Below are 25,526 nucleotides of genomic sequence, written 5' to 3' on the forward strand. Positions count from 1 at the left end.
TAGCGGAGGTACTGTTATTATCTCAGATCTACAGAATAGAAACTGAAGCAGAGGGAAGTTGAATAGGTTGCCAACAGGCATTCAACCAGGCAGTGGCCTAACAGGGATTAGAAAGCGGACAGAGTCCAGAGCCTGTTTATCACTGTGCTGTATCTGTTGCCTCTCCATTTGTGATAAGCCCAGAAAAGAAGGAAACTGGGTCCTGTGATGGAGAGAAGCCAGGACAGGGGGTGTTGAAGCTAGGATGGTTGGGGAAAGCTTTTCTGCTAATAAGGGAAGACACAGGTACAGAGACCAGTGGGAAAGGGAGTTAAGGATAAGCTTATAGACTGAAAGAGGGCTTTGTGGTTGGAGGGTAGGAAGTGAGGTGAGGAGGGGGAAGGAGACCAGGTGGGCAAGGCCAGGGCTGGACCTTGTAGACTAGAAGGAGAAGGCTATGGAAGGGATATGGGATGTTACCTGACCAGGGATAGGAGCCCTCCTAGTGGAGGTCTGCCATTGCTCACATGGCAGTCCTAGAAGGATCCCCATGGGATTTTTTTTTTAACCTTTCAGCACAGTAATTAGAGGGATGGTAGAGCCGAGGGAGCAGTCCACCTGTTACAGTCCATCTCCTACAGTCCACCTCCTACAGTTTCAGTGGTTCATTCCTATATCATAGGGTGACATAGGAATAGACACAGGATGACTGGGCACATTGAAACAGGATACTTCACCCAGCCTGGGATGAGAGAGCAAGTACTCCAGAAGGGCTTCCCACAGGAGAAGGTGGTGTTATGTACAAAGGTATGAGACAGATCAGTCAGTATGGCTAGAGATTCAGGTACATATGACAAATTATGAGAAGAAGAGACTGGGGAGCTAGGCAAGGGCAAGATCATGATTGTTCTCCCCACCCCCCACTCTTAAACTAGTTAAAATCTTGGGCACTAGATTCTTTAACAAGGGAATGGTGCCACAGAGCCTGGGCCAGGTAGAAGCAGCCCCATCCAGAGCTTGGTCTGAGCAGCAATATATAGGAGAGAAAGCAAATACAGTTCAGGACAGTGTGTGCGCTCATAGAGCTTTCCCAAGACCACTGGAGAGTGGGTATATGTTAAGTGGATGGCACAAGATGAGGGGGCAGTGGTAGTTCTAAACAGAATCCCCTCAACTGCAGCGGGCAGCTGTGGCAGCTTTTGGTATGGGACTGGTAACCCAGAAATGGCAAAGTGAGAGCAAGTAAGGGCTGGGCCAGAGAAAAACCTTGTGAGCCAGCTAGGAGGTCATATTCCAGGCCTAGGGCTGTATGTGCAGCCAAGTGGTAGATATTCAGAAAAACCATCATACCTGTCAGTTTCTTGCCTCTGCTCATGGCAGATGCCTTCCAGAATGAGGTGCATCCAAGTCTCTTCTTTGGTGCTGCCTAAATTCATTTGTTCCTCTTCCCTTGGTGTTCTGTTCTCCAGAGAGTTCACTGGAGGATGGGGGGTAGAACTGATTCTAGCAAGGGGCTGTCCCACCCAGCGAAGAGGTGAGCTGAACTGTGTCTGTCAAGTCCCTGGTTGCCCCATGCTCTCCTCAAGCCAAGTGACTCACAGGCCAAAGCCTTTGACTGTAATAGAGGAGGATACTGTAAGACTACGGTCTTGCTACTCACTTACAGTGTTACCTGGGTCACTGAGCCTGGATTTTCTTATCTGTAAAGTAATGGTTCTACCCACTGATATCAGGAGCCTTGTAAAACACAAGCTTGGTGATTTGCATGAGTTGTTTAAAAACATTGGCATATTTTAAAACTCTTTGAAGTGGCAGTCTCAGGAGTGGGCCCCCAAAACCCTGTTTGACCATGGAGGATGTCAGCTCTCAATGTTTACCTGTCCACCCCTCCATTTACTTCCTTCAGGGTGAGAAACCCCTCAAGCTGTATGGTCACTGTTACTGTCACTGCCTCTACTGAGCAGCCTCATGTTTACATCCCAGCCTCCTCAAGTGAATTAGACTCCAGTTCAACCAGGTAAGAAGACACAACCTGGGAGATGTTCTCTGGGCTATATCTTAGCTAAAGGACTTGATTTGTATCCCATGTCACTTCCCTGATGTTAGCTCTGGTGCCACCACTGACTTCCAGAATTTCACTGGTCAAGGGGCCACATGATGTAGCCCAAGCCTCCCCAATATAAAGTCCTGTTTGTGGGCCTGGACAGAGTCCCATCATATCCCCTTCCCCTTATCCCAATGAGAAGCTAAGGTGGCACTCTAGTGCTCTGCCATCTGTAGGATCCTGCTGATAATATCTCTTGAGGAATATGTATGGGAAAAGCCAGAGAAAGCCCATTGAGGCCAGGGTCTGTCTCTCTCACATTACTCATTGTGAGGAGAGGTGTACCAGTGCTTCTCCTGAAATATTAGCTGCAGGGAGGCTGAGTGAGATGGAGGGGGTGCAGAGAGATCAGAGGGCCCTCTGAAAACATCAAGCCAGCTTGGTAAAGGCCAAATCCAAGGGCATAGTGAGCGCAACATGAGGCTGACTTCCAATGTCACCAGGGACCTATTTAGGACTGAGAAAGGAGAGATTAGATTGTTGGTGGAGATTCATACAGAGCGACCAGGACCAAAAGTCTATGGCTGCAGCTTGGAGGCTCTCTTGGGCCTGGGTAAAAGGAAAGAAAATGCAGTCAGGGGAGGATGGAAAGTTCACTGTACTGTAGCCTGGGGAGGTGGAGGATAAGCTTCCCACAACACAGAGATCTGCATGAAGAAGGAAGGTGTACTGACATTAGCTCCAGGGAGCTTTTTCTAGGGTTATCAAATCTGCACATAGCAAGCTGAACCCACAGGTTCAATTCCAGTGCAGTCTACAGAGGGTTCAGCAGTGCAGGAGCTCCTATTTGCCATTTTCCTTGCCTGGTAGTGGCTACAGCCCATCAGCATTTCTACGCCTAGGATTTACCATTAGCTCCTTCATTTCCTTCAAACCAGGTAGGAACCCTTTCCAGCCCTGGACCCCTCTTTTGGGCCAGGCCCAGTCCCTTGGAATCTTTCGGTATACCTCTTTCTGTTGTACTGTGTTCCTTCTACAGCAAAGGGATTCTCTTTGTGAAGGAATACATGAATGCTAGTGAGGTATCCTCCGGGAAGGCAGCATCTTCATGCTACGGCAGGTAAGAGCAAGTCCCAGATTCTTCCATGATCCTGAATCCCCAGTACCTCATCCAGGGCTTGGCCCAGAGTTGTTTCCATATAATCATTTATTGAATGGATGAATGATGTAATTGCTCACAGATATGATTTATGAATTTCAAGCTGTTCTACCTAAGTCAGTGCCTTTGTGTTCCCCCTCTATTGTTAATTCATTCTACATCCCATTTCCCATGCCGTCTGTTTCTGCCTAGCTTTGTTTCTTGGTAGACAAGCTTTCTTTAGTATAATTTTGTGAGCATTGCTCTTTACAGAGCTGGTGAGGCCCGTAGGGACTTTTTACCTAGTTAATTCCATCCTGTTTCAGAGCACAGGGCTCCTCTCTTAAGCTCCCATGCTCTTTCCAGTATGCCAGGGTGCCTCACATTTGACTGAAGGTCCTGATATATGCATCACTTTTCACTCATCATCTCTTCATCTGGTTGCTTCCTGGTGCCACATGGAAAGATACCTTCATGCACCTCAGTTAAAAAGTAATCCACACTGGGACAGGATTCCTCTGGGAATGTTTTTTTATGACATATCATCTCACTGCTAGGATGAGGATTTTTAGTAACAGAGGGGAGCACCCTGGCCTTATTTCAGGATTGGGCCTCTGGGGATTCTGAACCAGTTTTCACTGGAAAGTAGAATATAATGACCATGGGTGTCAAGTTTGAGCCCTAGCCTGATCCCATTGGTTGGGTCATTTTTGATACTCAATCTTTCTGAGCCTCAGTTTCTTCATCTTTAACTCCTTAGGGTAGTTTCTGTCAATAACTTCATTGAGATATAATTCACATATCAGAAAATTCACTCTTTAAAGTGTATAATTCAGTGGTATTTAGTACATTCACCATGTTTGCAACCATCACCCACATCCAATTTCAGAACATTTTCATCACCCCAAAAGGAAACTCCATAGCCATTAGCAACCCTCCACACCACTAGCCACAGCCCCTGGCCACCATTGATTTATTTTCTGTCTCTATGACTTTTTCAGGGAGGTTTTGAGATTAGAAATAATGTATGCAAGGGAACTCTCCTTGCCATCTAGCATTTGCCTCTATGAGTGTCATTTGACTGTACTCTATTTCCTGGTTTTTCTTCTCCCATTCTCACCACTGTGCTAAGTTTAATTCTTACAGTCTGACAATTTATTTTAAAATTGAATTTTACATTCAGTTAAAATGTTATATCTTATGAAAAAAAGCAGCAATGTTCTTTATTGGACAATTGTGTAGTCTAAAGTGATTTTCCCTTTTGCTTTACCTTCCCAGGAAGTTTAGAAATAAGCTTAACGCTCAGGAAAAAAAAAAAAAAACAGAACCTGGGCTGAAACTCTAGCTCACTCCTTACTCTAAGCATGACCTTAGGCAGGTCACTTAACCTCTGAGCTGCAGTTTTTTTCTTTTTTTTAATGTGAAATTGAGTTTTTAATGTTAGCTCCCCATTAAAAAGTTTTACACATCATATGAGCCAAATAAATCACCCCTGGGGGGCTCCAGCCCACAAGGGCACCTGCTGCCATCCTGAGCCACCTCAAGCATGCACCAGCATGCACACACCCAGTGGTGCGTCTACTCCAAGGAGGACAACTCTTTGCACTGCCTTGGCCTGGCCTGGCTTTGGCTCCAGAGAGGTGTGAGATTAGAGAAGATGAAGATGACACCGAGGAGCAGCAGCAACAGCAGGGGTTACTCAGCCTAGAAATCTTCCAGGCTCGCAGTCTTTAGCGGGAAGGCACACAGCCCACCCAAGGAGTGTTCAGAACCCAGGGAGTAGAAAGGCAAAAGGTGCACTCAAAAATGACCACTGCTTTAATTTGTTTCTATCATTTCTATTCAAGATGTCAACCCCCCCATTAATGAAAAAATGTAAGAACACATATGTTTGACCAAAAAAAATGAGAAAGAAATGCAGCCCAGGCTCTTGCCTGAAGTGGGGAGAGGCAATCCCATCTCTATTTTATTTTATTTTATTTTATTTTATTTTATTTTATTTATTTTCCATCTCCATTTTATATTTATTTATTGATTGATTATTTATTTATTTTTTTATTAGTGTTCAATTTGCCAACATATAGAATAACACCCAGTGCTCATTCCATCAAGTGCCCCCCTCAGCGCCCGCCACCCAGTCACCTCCACCCCCTGCCCACCTCCCTTTCTACCACCCCTAGTTCGTTTCCCAGAGTTAGGAGTCTCTCATGTTTTGTCACCCTCACTGATATTTCCCACTCATTTTCTATCCTTTCCCCTTTATTCCCTTTCACTATTTTTTATATTCCCCAAATGAATGAGACCATATAATGTTTGTCCTTCTCCGATTGACTTATTTCACTCAGCATAATACCCTCCAGTTCCATCCACGTTGAAGCAAATGGTGGGTATTTGTCGTTTCTAATGGCTGAGGAATATTCCATTGTATACATAGACCACAGCTTCTTTATCCATCATCTTTCGATGGACACCGAGGCTCCTTCCACAGTTGGGCTATTGTGGACATGGCTGCTAGAAACATCGGGGTGCAGGTGTCCCGGCGTTTCACTGCATCTGTATCTTTGGAGTAAGTCCCCAACAGTGCAATTGCTGGGTCGTAAGGCAGATCTATTTTTAACCGTTTGAGGAACCTCCACACAGTTCTCCAGAGTGGCTGCACCAGTTCACATTCCCACCAACAGTGCAAGAGGGTTCCGTTTTCTCCACATCCTCTCCAACATCTGTGGTTTCCTGCCTTGTTAATTTTCCTCATTCTCACTGGTGTGAGGTGGGATCTCATTGTGGTTTTTTTTCTCATTGTGGTTTTGATTTGTATTTCCCTGTCCATCTCCATTTTATTTTATTTTATGTATTTATTTTTAAAAGATTTTATTTATTTATTCGCGAGAGTCACAGAGAGAGAGAGAGGCAGAGACACAAGCAGAGGGAGAAGCAGGCTCCATGCAGGGAGCCTGACGTGGGACTCGATCCTGGATCTCCAGGATCACACTCTGGGCTGAAGGCAGCGCTAAACCGCTGAGCTACCAGGGCTGCCCCCATCTCCATTTTAAAAGAGTAACCAGACTGTAGAGAGCTGGGCTGGAGCAAAATAAAAGGGAAACTTCCTGAAAATGAGGTGGGCATGACAATGAGCAGCTGAGAAGGTGTGGGATTTTCCTTGCAAAGGCTTTGTGAAGCAGGATGGAGGAAGGAGGAATGTCTGGCAGCCTGGCTCTGAAGGGATGAACTAGGGCTGGGGGGGTGATTTTTTAGGGATGCATCCCAACTCTAGATTTTAAGCTGGAAAGGCAGGAGGCAACTTTTCACATTCCCTCCCCAAGTGCAAAACAGTCGCTGTAGGTCTCCCACCCTCCTTAGCAGCCTGGACAGGCCATACAGCTATGCCCTGGACTCAGGGGTGGAGGTGTGGGGGGGGAGTAGGCCAAGCTGGTGTACTGCTCCAACCCCACGAGCCACTACTGGCCTCCTACGTCTCTTTTTCCTACCTACAGCATTTTTATAAAAAGTCCTGCACCAAAGCATTTGTGACCTTAGGCACATCCCTCCATCTGTTTCTGTCTGTTTCCTCACTTGTTAATGACAGTATCCACCTCACAGAGTTGTTTTGAGCAGCAGTTTTTCTGGCTACCTCGAAGGGCCACCACATGGCTCCTGCAAGAATGGCAGTATCACTAAAGTGTGTCCCATGGCTTGTAGCTACTCACCCTTTCCTGGCAATAGGGTTTTTTTTTTTTAAAAAAAAACATTTGTGTTTATTATCAAAAGTCATATTATTGAAAAATGAAGATGCAAAAAGGAAAAAAAAAACCTTCAATCCCCCTGTAACTCAAGCACAGGTAATACGTCAGAATGTTTCGTTCTTTTATTTCTTCCCATTTCTAATATCTGATTTCTGCTGTGAGTGGTCTCCTGGTGACTGTCACACTATACCCCAGATATATATGTGGGAACAAAAGCCCTGATCCCTTCCTACTGGTCAGTGAATCATAACCATCCCTCTTCTCATCTTCCTCAGCATAAGAGTATTCTTTGCTCCCCATGCAAGGGATGTTCTCCAAGAGAATTATGCTTTCCTGGCATGAAGTTCAAAGCTTCCCCTGCCATTCAGCATAACACACGATGGTGGGTCATGCAGAATCATGTCCCAGCTTGTGGCCACAAGGTTAATAATATTAGCAAAGCATTTCCACTCATGACTGTGGTAGTCATCTGGCTCCATCTTCTGCCCTCCTCTTCCCCATCATACTCTCTGCAGTGTTAGAAGCATTGAGGACTCATGTGACATGGAGAAGAAACCTGCACGTGACAGCTCTCTGTACTCTGAGAGGTAAGTCTACTATCTTACCAGGGAGCTCTCAGGTCTACAGAGAAGAAACAGCTGAGGGACATTTCCACACTAAATCCATTTGCTTTTGTCTTCTCATTGGCTGCTTCTGATCCACTTGCAAATATGTCAAACCACTGCTTGGATGGTGCTTCCCTTATTGGGAGGTCACACTTGTAGCAACCTTTGAGCCTACCTAGGACCAGAGGGCAAACTCAGAAGGCTACTGAGAAGCAAAATGGTCTTGTCCCAAAGCCCAGGGAGCTCATGTTAGCAGGAGAGGCCCTTGGGTTTGAACATAAATGATCACTTAATGAACCTGCACATATGACCAGAAAGAAAAAAAAAGTAAACTACGAAAGAGAGTGGTGAGTGGAAAAAGAAGAAAAGTGGGTTGCTATCATCAAGAAGCCAAGAGAGAGCCATTCACTGGAATTGAATGAAGATGCAGAGAATGCTCCATTCAGCAGTTTCAAAAGCTGTCACTAGATGACAGTGGTCATAGGGTGGTCTTAATGATAAAGAAGTCTTATTTTATTTTATTTAGATCTTATTTATTCATGAGAGACACACAGAGAGATGCAGAGACATAGGGAGAGGGAGAAGCAGGCTCCATGCAGGAAGCCCCATGTGGGATTCGATCCTGGGACCCCAGGATCATGCCCTGAGCTGAAGGCAGACTCAACCACTGAGCCACCTAGACATCCCACAAAGTCTTACTTTAAAATTCTTGAAACACAAGAAAAAGAGATCTTAGAGATGCAATTCACTCAGGTCACAGTGGAAGAAACAAGCCTGGAAGGAATAAATAATGTGACTTACGTTACACAGTGAGTTGAAGTTCTACATGCTGACTTCTAGGTTGAGTATCTCCCCTCATGAGTTAGCCTCATTTGAGGACAAGAAAATAAAGACCTAAAAAGGGTCTTTGCAAAGTGGAAAAGCCAGGACAAAAAACCAGGTCCCTGACTACTCCTAGGTCAGGGATATTTCTACTGTGTTATCTGACTAACTATGAGCTGAAACTGATGATGGTAAAATACATGGGGGGAACAGGGCTTTGATGAAGGTCGGAGTCTTTAGCAACATTGTCAAGAGATTGAGCCCTGAGCCAACGGCATGATGAGGGACTAAACCTGAGATACTCATGGTAATTCTGGGCCCTTGAAGGGAGGAGCCTGTGTGACTCCAGGTTGATAGCACCACCTCTAGCTCCTGTCAAAAGCATACCCCAATCTCTGGAAGAAAGCACTCCCAATTTACAATTTACACCTGAAGGATGAGGGCAGGCAGGCACTTTTAGTAGGTTCTCTATGAGGAGGAAAATCAGGGGTGATTCAGGAAAAAAGGCAGGGATCCTCGAAGTGGGGAGATACTCAACCTAGAAGTCAGTGTGTAGAACTTCAATATGAGGTCCCATGTTTCTACAGCCAGACTGTCTTTGTGATTTTCCTTGAAGTATCACAGGGCAGAGTGGATCCAAGAGTATAGGGTGTAAGAGGCAGGGTTTAGTGGTCTCATGCGTGAAGAGAAGGATTATCAAGACAGGAGGCCAGATAGGGCATACAAGGGCATGTCCCTTTAGAAGAAGACATGGGTCTTCCTGTTCTAGACGGAAGTAGTGCCCCCAATATGCTAGGCAAGAGGTCAGGGAGAGGCAAGCTGTCTGGAATAAGAATCATACCAGGAGGTCCTGTGGTCCTCATATGATTATGAGTAGGGTAAAGACATATGACCAATTTATGGAAATATCATAAGGGTCTATAGTGGGCTGAGGCCCAGTCCAGCCCAGGGATATGCAATTAATTGCACACTACAGAAAAAGATAGGAGCCTGAGAATCTGGGCATCTAGGCCTCACTGTGTCAAGCCAGGTCCTGCTGCATCACATCAGTAGTCTGCATGCCAGCCTGACTGCAAGGTTCTTGTTTTTCATCTCACAGACCAAGTGGAGGGATCTGTACTTACTGCAACCAGGAGATCAGAGACTGTCCAAAGATTACTCTAGAGCATCTTGGCATCTGCTGCCATGACTATTGCTTTAAGGTAAGGAAGAAGGGTGGTGCTGCTAACATTGTCCAGAGTTAGGGAGCTTCGTGGATCAAAGAGTGTAAAGAAGTCTTGATCTCTGTGTGATTGTGCTCCACATCAGATCCTTCGCAGGACTGGGAGCTGAATGAGCAGAGGGGGTTGAGGATGCCAGCAATCATTCTCCACTGTGCTCAGCATCCTTTGCAAACTGGAAACCAGAAGACTCAGCCCAGGGCACTCTTGTCCTTTAGGTGTTCACTAAAGGGTCAGGTCTAAGAGTCATGAGGACAGCAGAGCTACACTCCTGTAATAGCCTTCCTTTTTTATTAGATTTTCGTATCACCTTCTTTGGACCTTATGCATCACAATTAAAGTCCCACAGCCCTCCTATGACAGCAATGACTTACTTTATGTATGACCTCAGATTGAGTACCCTATGTGGACTACCTCACCAGACCCTCATGATAACTTGCCAGTGTGCCTATTTTATATATGAAGAAACAGAGGCTCAGAGAGCCTCAGTAACTTGCCCAAGCTCACCCAGATAATAAGTAGTAGATTTAGGGCTCAAATCCAGGCCCATTTCTGAAGCCTAGGCTCCTAACTACGATGTGATCACCCTGCCTGCCAATTTATGTGAGTGTTTTTGTTTGTTTGTTTGAGGTTTGTCTCTGTTTTCTACTGTTTTTTTTTTTATTATCTGCTTCAAAGTCCAGGATGTGCCATAAGCTCAGTGTTGACTTCTAGCTTGCTTTCTCTTTCAGTGTGGGATTTGCAGTAAACCAATGGGTGAGCTCCTGGATCAGATCTTCCTTCACCATGACACCATCCACTGCGGAAAATGCTATGAGAAGCTCTTCTAGGTGGGTGCCAAGTAGCAAGGAAACTTATTAGGGAAAGGAAATGTGCCCTGGTCTCTCCCCAAGTCTCAACCCAGGATACTGCTGTCTTAACCTTTATATTTAGGGAAACCCTATGAGACTTTGAAGTTTTAGGTGGCACAAAGACCCTCTCCACAGATGCTTCTAAGTTACAGGGGTCATGGTCTCTTTCTGTGAAGAAACACCTTCCATGCACCACCTTAGGTGAGCCCTCCAGCTGTGTTGGGATGCTGGCCAGGCCTATGCTGTTAGCCTCATTTGAGGACAAGCAAATAAAGACCTAACAAGGAAAATGGCTTGGGGAAACACCTAGCTGGATGATGACAGAATCAGGATCTCAACACAGGACTTCGAATTCAAATCCAGGGCTCTCTGCTACATTCCCTTGGACCACCTCCACCATTGCTTATATAGCATCAGATCAGGACTCAAAAGCCAGGGTGTTCAGTAAAACAAGATACAGGTAGGTGGCCAGCAGCAGGTAAAGGCCAGGATAAGTGGGCATATGTGGGAGGGGATGGTGTCATCCTGGAGCTGGCCTAACCAGGAAGGGCTGCTTGGGCAGCCTCTGGACTGCATTTTCAACACTGCCTGAAGACAGGTTTGAATGCTAAACACCAGCAGAATGGACCCCAGTGTCTGAGCTGCATGGGTCCCAGTGCCTATAAGACACTGCCTTTCCAGATCCTGGCAGCCCCTCCTCCTTAACACCTCCTCAGCTAGAAGCACAGAGCAGAATATCTACCTTGAAGGCAGTGGGAATGGGTAGCAATCAGGCTATCCACCAGCGACAAGCCTGTTCTGCATTCTCTCTAGAAGACATATTAACCTGGACTATTACTCCTAATGCTTGGAGACATCAACCACCCCAAGAACCTCTGACTGGTTATTGGATTGGATCTGTGTTTCCAATCTCATGGCTACTACTGTTTTCTTTTAGCTCTTCCAGGCTGAGAAGAAGCTGATGACTCCTGGACAAGTTTGGCTGTCCCCAGTTGCCCCAATTTGCTGGCTCTTCTTCCCTCACTCTTTTCTCTCCCCATTTGATTTCTTCATGTTTTTCCCCTCAAGTTGAACTGCTTACATCCAGTAGAGTATCTTAATGATGCTATGATAATTACTTGTGTGTGTAGCTTTTTATAGCTTAGAAAGCACTTTATGTCCATGATCTTATTTCAGGCCCAAGAAAAAAAAAGGATTGAACAAAAATTTAATCTTAGCTTTCCTAAGACAGCTTGGCCTCCTGATGAATTTAGGTGGCCTGGAATGATAGGCAGGAGTGTGGGTTTCAGTGTGTCCTGACTTTTGGGACAAAGAGCAAACCCACATTCTAGGCCACAGCTCTAAGTGTACCTTTGGGAATTGAAAGCAAGAGATTCCCTAAAGCTTCTGAGGGGCCAAGTTGAAGACTTTTGATGATGTCCGGTGGGTGAATTGTAGACATTGAATGCTAGTGATTGGCATAGGCTAATATTCGGCTTGTCTATTTGAAATATATATATATATATATATGAATATATATATATTTAACTTTCCATACACATTTAAAAGTAGTTAGTTGCTTTTGATTTAATTATATCAGATTTTAATTATCTTCTCCTCACTTTTCACTATAATTGAGACATTTTTTTTTTCCTGCAGGCATGTGGGCATGTATTAGAAAATCTATACAATTAAGTTTAAATTCTTAGGAGGCCACTGACCAAAGGGACATCTGTGTCTGAATCTTGATTGCGGAATAATACCTTTTCCCTCAATTCCTAATAATTACACAGAAATCTTCTAAAGTAAGTTTTAGGGTGCATAGACTCTAGCAGGATTCAGAAGGGAGAAAAGCAGCTAATATTTCTTAAGGCCTTACTACATATCAGGCATTATCACAGAGTGGTGGCATTAATCTTCATACTAATCTTAGGCAGAGGGTATTCTTGTCCCCAATTTACCAAAGAAGATATTGAGGCTCAGAAGATGGTCATTGCATTGTGTGGAACCATTGCTGTCTCTCTCCAGAACCCATGTTTGGTTCAGTAACAGTAACCACAACACCAAGCACTGATTTAGCACTGACTGTGTACCAAGCACTATGTAGAGGTTACCTCATTTTAATAGGTAACACTGCCCTCCTCAGGCCTCCCCTGAGGAATACTCTTACAAAGAGAGGAAAGTAGGAAATCATTCCTCTCCTCTGGGCATCCTAGGTCTCCCATTAAGTACCACAAATGCCAACTGCCCGCCTTCCCTCTCCTCCCCTTTCCATGAGAACAATTCTGAACTAAGATGCTCTTCTGAACTCAGATTTCTCTGCTGAGTAGAGATTTGACTCACAGACCTTCCCAGAGAAGAGCTTGTCAACCCAGGGAAAATTTCAGTAAGCTAGCTGATCTGAGCCCAGGTCCTTCAGTAACTTATTGTTCACTACAGACTGTCCCAAGATAGCAGCAACTGAACTGTGTTCCCAAGCAAGTACTTGGAACACAGAAACCTGTTGGCAGTCTAAACAGATTGCAGGCCCATCCATGCAATAAGCTAGTACTCTGTTCAGGTTCAACTAAGCTCCTCTGCCTTTGGGACCAGCATCACTGTGTAAGGTCCTTGAGAGGAAAACAACCTGAGATGTTTTTCTGATGAAAAATGAGGGTCTCTTCTATTGATTTAATTAGAAAGTGTCTCCATCTCTCTCCAGGTTGAGTCCTATGCACATTGGCTAGTGGACTTGTCTTCCTACCAAATGATCAGAGAGGAACACTGCATTTATTTGCATAGATGTGCATTAGATTTGCTCTGGAGGGGGAGAGTGGTACAATATGTCATGTACCGACACTAAATGTGAGCTGGTATTCCTTGTCTACGGCATAGGACTTGTCACATGGGAGGCACTGATACATAGGTGCTAAATGAATGAGTAAAAGGGAAAGAAACGCTGCTCTTGAGTATGGGAGATTCTGACCCTGAGTCAGTATATACCCAGTTGGTGGGTACAGAGTAAAGAGGTCCAAGATAGGCTGACTTCTCCACCTTTAATATACACACTCTGCCTTTAACGGAGTTTTTGAACCAATATGCAAGAAATTGATAGCTTGTAAGATCAATATTGATTTCTATTCAGAACAGCCTCTTTCATGTCTAAAAAGGCACAGAATTCTCCAGACTTAAGAGAGATGGTTGCATTATACTTTTGCTTCTTTTTAATTGTCTAGTGTTTTAATCGCATTTGCTTAACCCAGATTAATGTACACAATTATAATAAATGTTGAGATATTGCATGTGTCAATGTTGTCAATGTTAAGGTTTCCTTTTTTTTTTAAGTATAATTAGTTGGTGTGTTTGGCTGTGTAATTTATTTTCTCCTATTGCCTGAAGCCATTGTTTACAAAAGCTAATAAGAAGTATCAAATCTAAAAAGAAAAAAAATAGCAAAATGTAGAAATCATGCATGCACAGGATGTGTGGAATTCTAGACAGGTCAAATCTTAATAAAAATATTTTATTCTTTTGGGTCCATCCTCCCCTTCATTACCACTGCAGACAAATGGCCATCTAGTCCTTATTGCACACTTGCAATGACCAGCTCAGCCCTGTACAAACTTGTTCTGTCTCTGGACAGGTCCAGTTTCAGAAAATGCATTCTTCAGTTGAGTTAAAATCTGTTTCTCTTTATTACCCACTGGTAATACATCATCCCTCTCCTATATGCCAATCCCTAAAGTAGATGAAGATACTTATGGGGTTCTCCCTTCAACTTAAACACCCCTGCACCCATCAACTCTTCTTTGACAGTAATTCTAAATATGTGTCTCTCAAACACTCCTCTCAAAGATACTCGCACACACACATTCATCCATCCTCCAGATGTGCATCAATAGTCAAGACTTTCATCTTGCTTATTAAGGCCAGTGCTACAGAATCCTGTTGAATTGTCATACTGCCTGTCAAGTGATCCATGCTTCTGAGTTTTGTATCCAAACTACGGTTTGCATGCTATCTGTGTCTTGATCCAGCCCAGGGACAAAAAAAATGTAATCAAAAAGTTAGTCCAAAGATAGCAGACATGCTAGAGAAATCCTTCCACTACTGAGCAGAGACCTTGGAACCCAATGTTCCTTAGCTATTGAACTAGTGTCCCTGGAGCTACTTTTCACCCCAACCTCAGTCACCATTTTGCTTACATGAGTACAATTGGGAAAAGAAGAAGAGATTTTACTACTTTAGAAGACAAGGACTACAGCAGTAGCTCCTAACCAGATATTTCTAGGACTCTCTTTTGGTGACAGTATATGACAATATATGACACAAAAAATACAATAGTCTTATTTTGAAAAATCACTTTGCATACTAAGTTTCCACCAGCAGATTGACCCCAGTACTTAGTCTGTATTCCTCCTGCTCCAACCCCATAGATATGCACCCCATCCATGCACCCTTATGTGGTGTCCATGTAACACATTCTTCTAGTGATGCTTCTTTGCACAATATCATCTCCCTGTGAAGGTCCCAAGGAAGGAAAAGTTTCACTAGGGGAACCAACACTGGTTCCATTGAATTGGAAGTTGAGACTGCCACCTGGAAATTTGGGGCCTCTCATACCACTGAACCAACAAAGAGAGTTACTGGCTCGTTGATTGCCTCATTATCAAGGGGAAATAGGGTTGCTGCTACACAGTGGGGGCAGGAAGGACCATGTCTGCAACCTAGGATATTGATCCTCTCAGAGTATCTCTTAGTGCTCCCTTGTCCAATAATATAAGTTAATGGAAAACTACAGTAACTCATGCAGGCAGGACCACTAAGCACTGAGATTGGTCAGGAACAAAGGTTTTTATCCTCCCACCAGGTAGATAATCACAACCACCTGAATGAGGTCATAGGGAACTTGAAATACTGCTTGAGGAAGGAAGTTATAAATATCAACTATAACCTCATGATTAGCTGCATAAGTAAAAGTTCTAGAAGCTATGCATATTTTTTTGTTTTGTTTTTGTTTTTGTTTTTTTGGAATTGGTACAAAGTTTACTAGATCATACAACATGGCTCACAAAAGCAATGGGGAATTCCAATGAGGGCACTGTTTGTTGGTTTGGTTCCTTTTACCCAAATGGAGACAAGACACTTTCCCACAGAACTGCCCACCTCCCCCCACCCCCAAGACAGAATGCAAGACTGTCACAAAGTGGCTCTGACCAGTTCCACGGACACACGACTCAGTGGCACGGACACGTCCTGATGGGATCCTCGGGACACCAGACAGCAGTGGGTGCTGGGACTGGAGGAAGCAGCTAAGATGCCCCTGGGAGGAGGAGTCCCGGCAGTGTCTGCTGGTGATAATACATTTCACACAGGCGATGTGTCCCCAAGGACGGGCTGCGGAGGCCCCATAAGGCCTGGCGGATGGCGTGACTTTCATCTTGGGCCAATAAATAACTCTGTCAGACAAATGCAGAGACTGGAAATGGGCGCCACTAAACTTCACACGTGGGGAGCGTACGACCAGGTTGAAATCAGATCATGTAGAGTGGCAGGGCAGGTGAGGAGGGGCCGGAGTGTGGAGAGATCATCAACAGCACACGCTCTATTCTGTACCCTACGTTATGCGCCATTAGCTGGCTCGGCTTCCCTCCCCGCTGCGGCGGTGGCGGGCTCTGGAGCCGGCGGCTCCCCCCGCAAGGCTCACTGGGAGGGACGGGGTCACCGCCCCAAGAGAGAAGTGCTGGAAGAGCAGCAGGCTGGGGGCCGGTACTCTTAGCTGCTCGTCTCTTCCCGGAGCCGGACGCCCACTGCCGTGATGAGGGCAGCCCCCTTGCCGCTGCCGTCTTCGGACAGGAGGAAGGACACGTTACATTTTGGTGACAGTTCCTTCATGGTTTGGTACATGATTCTGGAGAAGTGCGGATGAAGCTTGTAGAGTGTGCCATCCACGCCCACAGTCACGTTGAGGTGGTCCAGCCCTCTGTTCTCGCGGATCTTGTCCACCACGGCAGCCATACCCGCACCACACAGCTGCGCGGCCCGCTTGGACACCACCCCGCACACGGTCTTGACGAGGATACTGTGGTCACAGGTGCTGTTCAGGCCCAGCTGCTGGAGGATGGCCCGGACCTGGAGCAGCGCTAATCGGTCACTCTCAATCTGGGAAAGATATTTGGTCTGAAAGATGCCCCGAGTCTTCAGTGTCTCAGAGATCTGCCCTCGGAAGAGGAACCCCTTCTTGGTGAAGTCAATCAAGATGTTGCGGACAATCTCCCCCAGGTACATACCACTAATCATCTTCTCGAACCTTTGTTTCCCAGCGTTTAGAGAATATTCATCCACCAGTCTGTCATAGATTGTTCTGATATCATCTAACATCCGTTGTCCCCGAAGGCACCCCACTCCATGTTGATACACATCCGCCCATCATTCCCCTCCAGCATCTCGACATTCTTCATTTCTTCCATGTAGCAAGCATTGCTGCCAGTCCCTACAATGAGCCCAACCTCGCATGTAGGCTCCTCATAAGCACAGGTCATCATGGTGCCCACCGTGTCATTGACCACAGCCACCACATCCAGGTCAAATTCCTCTCTCCTTTTTATTGCTTCCCTTAGTAACGTTGCTACATCGTTCCCCATGCAGTCAGTTGCCTTAAAACCCTTCGTCCAGGTGATCAAGATTCCCGTGTCCAAGCTTGTCTGCTTGCAGGGCAATGAGAATGTAAAGCCCAGAGGCATTTTGGGTCCTTTGATCCCCATGTAGTCCAGGAAGTCAGAGATGCAGGAGATGATGTGGTCAAACAGCTCTTCCCCAGTGCCCTGCATGATTTCAATGGGAATGGCATAGATCTTGTTGTGCGTTTCCACCGTTCTCTTTTTCCCACTGCGGATTTTCACCAGTAGGACACGGAAATTTGTTCCTCCAAGATCAAGGGCCAAGAAGTCACCGTGTTCGTCCCGTCTGGAGTGCTCCGGACAAAGGAGGGCAGCATCTTCACCACGGCCTTTTCGTGCGTCTGCTTCCTCAGGCCCATATCCATCTCGGTCCGCATTCTCTTCTTCACCTCCAGCAGCATATCCTTGGTGAGGCGGAAGTGAGCCAGGGTCTCCTCTATCTGCCGGTGCTGCTCGGCCAGGCGGTAGGCCACCGCAGTGACCATGGCGGCCCCCTTGCCGCTGCCGCTCTCAGAGAGGAGGAAGCGCACATCGGAGTCGGGGACCAAGCACCTGAGACTCTTGTGGAAACGCCGGGCATACTGTGGGTGCGTCTTGTAAAGAGACCCGTCGACACCAACCGTGGTCCGCAGCCGGGGTGTGCCCTTGTTATCTCGAAGGCGGTTCAAGATGGCGCCCAGCGTTGCAGCCACCAGGTTCGCGGAGCGAAATGAGACAATGGTACACACGTGCTGGCCTGAAATACAGTCGTCATCAGATGGCTCCACTCCCAGGCAGGTCAGGATTTCTTTGGCATTGTGGAGGCCTTCCTTATTCTTCTCAATGGCTGACACATCACTGGTCTTCAACTTTCCCCTGGTGAGCAGCTCCGGTGTGATCCGCCCTTCAAATAACAGGCTCTCCTTGGCCATCTTGACCAGGATCAGTCGAACCAGCTCCCCTAGGTACATGCCACTGACCATCTTCTCAAAGAGCTGCTTCCCAGGGTTGAGAGAGCCCTGGTCTATCTCCCGGTCGAACTCGGTGCGGATGTCTTCCAGGGACCCGTCGTCCCCGAAGGCCCCCCACTCCGTGTTGATGCACATCCTCCCCTCATCGCCTTCCACCAGGTCAATGTGCCTCAGTTCCTCCATGTAGCATGCATTAGTGCCAGTGCCAATGATGAGGCCGACCTCACACTCATTAGAGTACTTCTAGGCTCAGTTCTCCAGGTACTCGAGTACTCTGAGAAGTACTTATTCCAGATGTGGAAGCCCTTATTTTCTGGCAGCACCAATGGACACTATGGGATGTCAAAAATAGGGTACACGTGGAAAATGTCCTAGGATCTCCCATGACAGTCCTTTAGGCAGCTGGAATCATTGGGGTTTTTCCCTTATGTTCCAAAGGCAGCCTCCCTGATCTTTGCTGCTTCAGCCTTCTATTGATTGTGTAAGCCACTGATTCCCTGTTCTCAAGCCCCCCTGCTTGAGAAAGACTGGCACTGCTTTCCTGATGGGCTTCCTTATTAATGCTATCTCCACCTAAATTTCTTCTACATGAATGGCCTCTGCAACATACACTCTGCCTATGAATGTTTTCTACCACACCGTCTCTCCTGTGAAAGACCCATATTCCAGGCCCTCCTCACTATGCTCTGTTTTTAAATACTTTCTGCACAGGAATTCCTGGGGTTGCAAGCAGCATTCATGGGTAGGGCCCAGTGTTAAGAAGACATTTTGGCAAATTCTTGACGTCCTTCAAATACCCTCGGGATCCTGGACATGCCAGGAAGTGAGCTTCCTTATTCATTTGTAAGGCTGGGAACTCTGTAGGCCAGGCACCAGACTATTTTTCCCAAGAGAGTTTTTAAAGCATTGGTTTCATGAACTCAACCTTAGTTACTCAAAATTATCAGGTCATATCTTATTTCTATCAGCATCATTCTCAAATACAACATTTTAGTCAAAGCCCTGGTTATATAATCAGTGTTTCCAATTACATCCTATTAACAAGGAGGGCAGGTTCTTGTTGAATCCAGGCAAAAAACTGTATTACCACAAAATGCATAAAAAGAATTCTCAAATTCTGGAGGGATAGGGCAGGGAAGAAAAGATAAGTATTTCATTTCTGTTTCTAAAAGTATAGTTTTGAATCATTACGAGTTGTAGATAGCTTAAAAGAAATGACAAAGAAGGTCCTTATAGATAGAAAATAGAACATTGAAGAATCAGCAATATTCCATAAAAAATCCATAATCATCTTTCATGAATTCATTCAGTCCTATGTAATCAGTTCTTCTCCTGCTCAGTCTTGGGTTAGCAGTTTCATAAACCCAGCAGTTTCTTCATTAGAGTTCTGGAAATTATGGCTCAGTTTAGTGGTAGGATCTCAAAGTTATTTAAGCCATGCCATCAGAAACCCATGTCTAAGAGCACCTGCCATAGTCTTTTCCATGGGGGTTTGAGAAAGTCCCTTTTTCTTGCATATGAGGCATTCTGGCTTGTAGCTAATAGCAAGTGCTTTCACAGAAAACTCAGTGTAAAACAAAAAACTTTGTATGACAAAAAACTTAACATGGCAATGGTTAAAGATTTGATGAGGGTTCATTACAGAAATAATGCAATTGAGAGGGAAAAATGGTTGTTTCTGTGGCATGCAACATTTTAAAAGATTACTAAAATGATGACTGATAACACTATACTATTGTTTAATATTGTACAAAGCAGCACCAGGATATATCACAGATAGCAAGGGCTTTGCAAATCTCTAGGAACTTCATACAATTTCTGAAAAAAATATATATATTTGTTTTTCTTTACCTGCTCAGAACAAGGTTTTTTTTAAATAATAATTAATTTATTTTTTATTGGTGTTCAATTTGCCAACATACAGAATAACACCCAGTGCTCATCCCGTCAAGTGCCCCCCTCAGTGCCCGTCACCCATTCACCCCCACCCCCCGCCCTCCTCCCCTTCCACCACCCCTAGTTCGTTTCCCAGAGTTAGGAGTCTTTATGTTCTGTCTCCCTTTCTGATATTTCCTACCCATTTAAATATATATTAATAACATCTTACCTATGCAAATTTAACCTAGGGAAGATTAGACATCTCTTCTGATTTGATAAAGCTTCTAATGCAACTCAGTATATCAAATAAATCTAATTGTCTCTCACATATCTGTTTTTATAAGGTGAAAGATCCTCTGTGATTTTCCAGGGTCACTCTGGGAAAACTAAAAGAAAGCTTGAAATCAAGAATATATATCACTTAGGATTTGAGTTTAAGATGGCAAAAGTTCAAAGTTGCCAGGAAATTTGAACACTTGGTTAAATAATACCATGGGTAATTGAGAAACATAACCTGGCTATCTAACCAAAGTGGCAAAATATTTAAGTAAATACAGGAGGTGATACATTATAAAGAACCTTAGTTTCGTTTTGTTTAGTTTTTATTCAAAAGTGAGAAGACTGGGATCCCTGGGTGGCTCAACGGTTTAGCGCCTGCCTTCGGCCCAGGGCGCGATCCTGGAGTCCTGGGATCGAGTCCCCCATCGGCCTCCCTGCATGGAGCCTGCTTCTCCCTCTGCCTGTGTCTCTGCCTCTCTCTCTCTCCTCTCTCTCTCTCTCTCTCTCTCTCTCTCTCTCTCTGTGTGTGTGTGTGTGTGTGTCTCATGAATAAATAAAGTCTTAAAAAATAAATAAATAAAAGTAAAACTTCTCAGGGTGCCGGAATGGCAGAGTCGGTTAAGTGTCCCACTGCTTGTTTCAGGTCAGGTGGTGAGCTCAGCGTCATGAGATAGAGCCCTGAGTCAGGCTCCATGCTCAGGATGGAGTCTGCATAAGACTCTCGCTGCCTCCTTTGCCTGTCTCCCTCACCCACTGCTGCTCCCTTAAATAAATAAATCTGTAAAGGTTATTAAGAAGACTTCTCAAGTAATTAAGAATATTAAAATCTACATGAGGCAAAGAAAATCATTCTGATAAGACAGAAGCTTTGCTTTTTAGGTGGATTATTCAAAAAGTAAAGAAAAACTTTTACCAACTCTTATTAAAAGCAGACCAATAATGTAAGAACAGATTTCAATTTTAACAGAGAAAATAAAATACTAGTTTTGCATCAGTGTACTATTTAATATTAGAGCTCATTTTAAAAATATCATAAATAACCTATGAAACTTTAGCCAGCTTTGACCACTAGAAGTAAAATTTGTTATCTGTGAACATTCTACTTTTCATACCCATTCAGGTGTTACCCTACATTTCCATCTTTCTCATTCTGAAACCAGTCATTTTACTGAAATGACTCTTTTTTCTTAACAAAAACACATTATACATACTTTACATACTTAATTTAGCATAAGTCTGAGGTTATAGGTTATCCCAAGATCTTGGAAACCATATTTAGGACTGACTACTACATATGAAACATAGTTAACTGTTGTTAAAGTTTTTCAAAGTTCTGTTTTATTAATTCCTGAGAATGTTAAGAGTATTCAATTATAAAAACACTTAATTATCTCTAAACCAAGTTCCTCAAAGAGATTTTATAATTTAACTTGTCAGTACCATCAGGAGCAGGAAATATTACATATGCATACCTATATACAAAAACATACATATAAATAGCTCCTGGGGATGTAATGCACAGCATGGCGACTATAGTTAATACCATATTGTGTTTTTGAAAGGTGCTGGGAGATCTTAAAAGTTCTTACAAGGAAAAAATGTGTAACTAAGTGTAGTAATGGCTGTTAACTTGCTTTATTGTGATCATATTGCACTATATACAAACAGCAAATCATTATGTTTTACACCTAAAAGTAATACAACGTTGTAAGTTTTCAGGGGTATTTCTTAATTTTTGCTGTTTTCCAGGATCACAGAGCCAGAAAACCTCTTTCCATGCTATGGGTTTGAGGTACCTTGTGATACTAGTAATAACAGGCGGCTGAGTGGTAACTGCATAGTCACAGTGAACTGGTGTTATGAGAACCCTGAGGTAAAATGTCCCAATTGGGGTCTGTGACTCTCTGACAATACCAGGTAGCAGCTTTTTCTTGGCAGTGGAAGGAGATTGATTCAGTAGATTCTCAATAGTGTGTTAAGGTTTGTTGAGGTCTGTGTTCCCCTTCTCAGACATAAGAAACACCTGCAGTTACAGGGAATGAGGTGATGTCTGCAAATATATATATATATATATATATATATATATATATATATATATATATATTTTAAAGATTTTATTTATTTATTTATTTATTTATTTATTTATTTATTTATTTATTCATGAGAGACACACACAGAGAGAGAGGTACAGACACAGGCAGAGGGAGAAGCAGGCTCCATGCAGGGAGCCCGACGTGGGACTCGATCCCCGGTCTCCAGGATCAGGCCCTGGGCTGAAGGCGGCGCTAAACCACTGAGCCACCCAGGATGCCCAATGTCTACAAATATCTTGCCTGGTAACCTTTGAATCAATATTTTGTTTTCTTTAAATATTTTTTGTTAAAACATTATAGAAAAGTCTATTCTTTTGAATACCAAATAAAACAAAGGAAATCTGTTCTGTCAGCAAAGCCCCAGAAGTTCTGGTCCTAAAGTAATTACAGGCTTCAGAACCTTGGTACTGAAAGCGATAGTTACTGCAAAATGCAAAATCTCAGTTCACTCCAGTCCTCCTGACTCAGACCAGCATTTTTATCAAGATTTGTGCACACCTTCCAGTATGCTGCCTGTGCCCTACCCATGTTCTTTTCCCAAATCGTGTTTTAGGATCCTGTGGGTCTCAGGGCGAATATTCCGTCTTCCCTATAAGGAAAAAAGCGTACTTCATAAAAGAGCCAGAAGGAGTTTGGGTATCAGGTGAGAAATCCTTGGTCAAGAAGTCAAGACAATAATGGCAAAATGCAATCTTTTGATAGTTTTCTGTCTCTTGGTGAAGAGGGCATGAACCTTGTGAAATATAGGAAGCAGCTGTATTTTTGCCATCATCCCCTAGAATACAGCACAATAAAAAATAAACAGGGCTAAGAGCTTTCCTTTATTGCCAACCCAGTGGGGCTTTACTTTTGTACCCAGGAGCAATGATAGCTGGAATATTCAAATGGGGAGAGCAACTGGTGACTGTCACAGCATGGCTTCCGTCCAGTGGGAGAAGAGATACATGCAACAGGAACTGCAATGGCTGCTAGGCCTGGCGTGGCACATGATGGGCCTGCTGGTCCCTTTTGAGCAACTCTAAAGCCACACTAGATCCAGTTCTTTAATGTAAGCTGCCCTCAGTTTGAATCAAACAGTCATTCCAGGCATAACAGGGACAGGGGCAGGAGGCAGGAAGAAAAGCCCCCTTTTGAGGGGGTAGGTATGTGCCATACTTCTTAGCAGCTGGGAGCAGGCCATGCACAGCTCCATAGGGGGTTTGTCACCCAAGAATGTCTTCCTGCCACCACCAGCTCCCAGCCCAGTCTGCACTATGGCAGAAGTGAGGAGAGACACATGGTGGCTGTGGTTGGTGCTCAGGTTCTCTGTCTTGGACACATCTCCATCAGGTATGGCATAGGACCTGGGGCACAGAGAGCAACTAGAGGATACCCACCAATGACCCTTGCCATCTTCCCTGGCATCCCAGGGACTGGTGGCTGTAAGTTTCCCCTGGAAGTGGTATCCCATTAGATCAGGTCTGGTACCCCACCAGCTTTGGCTTCAGGACTTGGACTTAGGTGGGGATGGGGTCTGGGTGGGTGCAAATGACTTTACATAGGGCAGGGCTTGTAAAGTGGTGGTGCTTGGTAGGGGCCCTTGGGCCAGAAGTTGAGTTTCAGTGGGGGTGGTACTTGAAGGCAGGGGTGAGGCATGGAAAAGGGTGAGAATCGGCAGTGGCGTCACAGTTTTGTGGTGTGTGGCAATAGTCTTACTGCAGGATTGCAGTGGATCCTCTAGCAGTGGATCCTTGTTTAGCAGTTTCTTGTATCCATGCACCAGAGTAGTTGTGGACGCCTCTGCAGACTCAGAATTGGTATAGCCTGAGCAGGGGCATGTGAGGCATAACAATAGCAAGATATTTCTGCCTTACTTTTGACAGATCCAGTGGATTAGTACTCACCCCAAGGCCAGAAACTGCCTTCTTGAGGATGGAACTAAAGGGCAGATTACATGTTGAGTGCTGGTGGAATCCCAGAATCTGCACTGCCAGTGGGGCCTTAGAAGTGAGACACTGAAGTGAGCCTATGTTGCGAGGGGCTTCTGTGCTCTGGCAAAGGAGGGGAGGGGCTGCGTGACAAGATTTACATTCTCTGCAGGGCAGGTCACCCCCTAGGGTAAGAATTGTCTATCTCTTGCAGTGTGACACTTTAGACCCTTTCTAGGTCCTTTTTCTGCCTTCACACAATTGAACCATAAGCTCTTGTTTTTTTTTTTATAAATTAATTTTTATTGGTGTTCAATTTACCAACATACAGAATAACACCCAGTGCTCATCCCGTCAAGTGTCCCCCTCCGTGCCCGTCACCCATTCACCCCCACCCCCCCCCCGCCACAGGCAGGAACTGAAAGAATATGTGACCTCCAAACCAGCTCTGCAAGAAATTTTAAAGGGGACTCTTAAAATTCCCCTTTAAGAAGAAGTTCAGTGGAACAATCCACAAAAACAAGGACTAAATAGATATCATGATGACACTAAACTCATATCTGTCAATAGTAACTCTGAACGTGAACGGGCTTAATGACCCCATCAAAAGGCGCAGGGTTTCAGACTGGATAAAAAAGCAGGACCCATCTATTTGCTGTCTACAAGAGACTCATTTTAGACAGAAGGACACCTACAACCTGAAAATAAAAGGTTGGAGAACCATTTACCATTCAAATGGTTCTCAAAAGAAAGCAGGGGTAGCCATCCTTGTATCAGATAAACTAAAATTCACCCCGAAGACAGTAGTGAGAGACGAAGAGGGACACTATATCATACTTAAAGGATCTATCCAACAAGAGGACTTAACAATCCTCAATATATATGCCCCGAATGTGGGAGCTGCCAAATACTTAAGCTCTTGTTTTTTCAGCACTAGATCCTTGCTGCCCATTCCCCATCTCTCCTCCCTCCCTCACAACCCGGTCACTAGGACACTTCACTGGTTAGAGGCCAGTGACATCACCTGTTGCTTCTCAATGGTCTTAACTTCACCATATGATACCACTTTGTGATAGAAATCCACGGTCCATGTGTTCTCAGTATCCATGGCAACACTGCACCTTGTCACACGCTTTCCACACCCATTGCATTGTGGAGAGCTCCAGCCATCTTTCTCATCTGTCAGGCATTTTATGAGGAAGGGGAACTCCACATTTCCTTTCTTTAACCTTTGCCCTGGCAAAGGAGGTGCCAGGTGCCCTGGGCCTGTATAGCCCCAGGGTGCAGAATGCAATAGTCTCATGTTTTCTCCTGCTCAGAGGTTCAGGAAGGAGGAAAATGCTAAGGCAGTCTTCACTGAATTTGCTGACTCTGTCAATTAC

The 25,526-nt window shown here is 44.7% G+C and overlaps 2 protein-coding genes across 13 annotated transcripts in view; one reads left to right on the forward strand and one right to left on the reverse strand.

Moving 5' to 3' along the window:
* ZNF185 (zinc finger protein 185 with LIM domain) overlaps positions 1–13,667 on the forward strand; it is a 63,974-nt gene extending 50,307 nt beyond the window's left edge. For all 12 annotated transcript variants that reach the window (XM_055337593.1, XM_055337592.1, XM_055337596.1 and 9 more), the window contains 6 exons: positions 1,886–1,996; positions 3,063–3,143; positions 7,417–7,488; positions 9,428–9,530; positions 10,280–10,378; positions 11,337–13,667. In XM_055337593.1, coding sequence (XP_055193568.1) covers positions 1,886–1,996; positions 3,063–3,143; positions 7,417–7,488; positions 9,428–9,530; positions 10,280–10,378 — 466 coding nt within the window. In that variant the 3' untranslated portion in view covers positions 11,337–13,667. The remainder of the gene's footprint in view (positions 1–1,885; positions 1,997–3,062; positions 3,144–7,416; positions 7,489–9,427; positions 9,531–10,279; positions 10,379–11,336) is intronic.
* A 2,428-nt stretch (positions 13,668–16,095) lies between these two features.
* On the reverse strand, positions 16,096–25,252 carry LOC129518136 (hexokinase-1-like). The gene is given in 4 exon segments (XM_055338144.1): positions 16,096–16,734; positions 16,737–17,312; positions 17,315–18,230; positions 25,169–25,252. Coding segments are annotated over 4 exon segments (2,178 nt in total). The 3' UTR covers positions 16,096–16,132.
* Between the last annotated feature and the right edge of the window lie 274 nt (positions 25,253–25,526).

This window comes from Nyctereutes procyonoides, unplaced genomic scaffold (assembly GCF_905146905.1).
Source record: "Nyctereutes procyonoides isolate TBG_1078 unplaced genomic scaffold, NYPRO_anot_genome, whole genome shotgun sequence".
Taxonomy (NCBI): domain Eukaryota; kingdom Metazoa; phylum Chordata; class Mammalia; order Carnivora; family Canidae; genus Nyctereutes; species Nyctereutes procyonoides.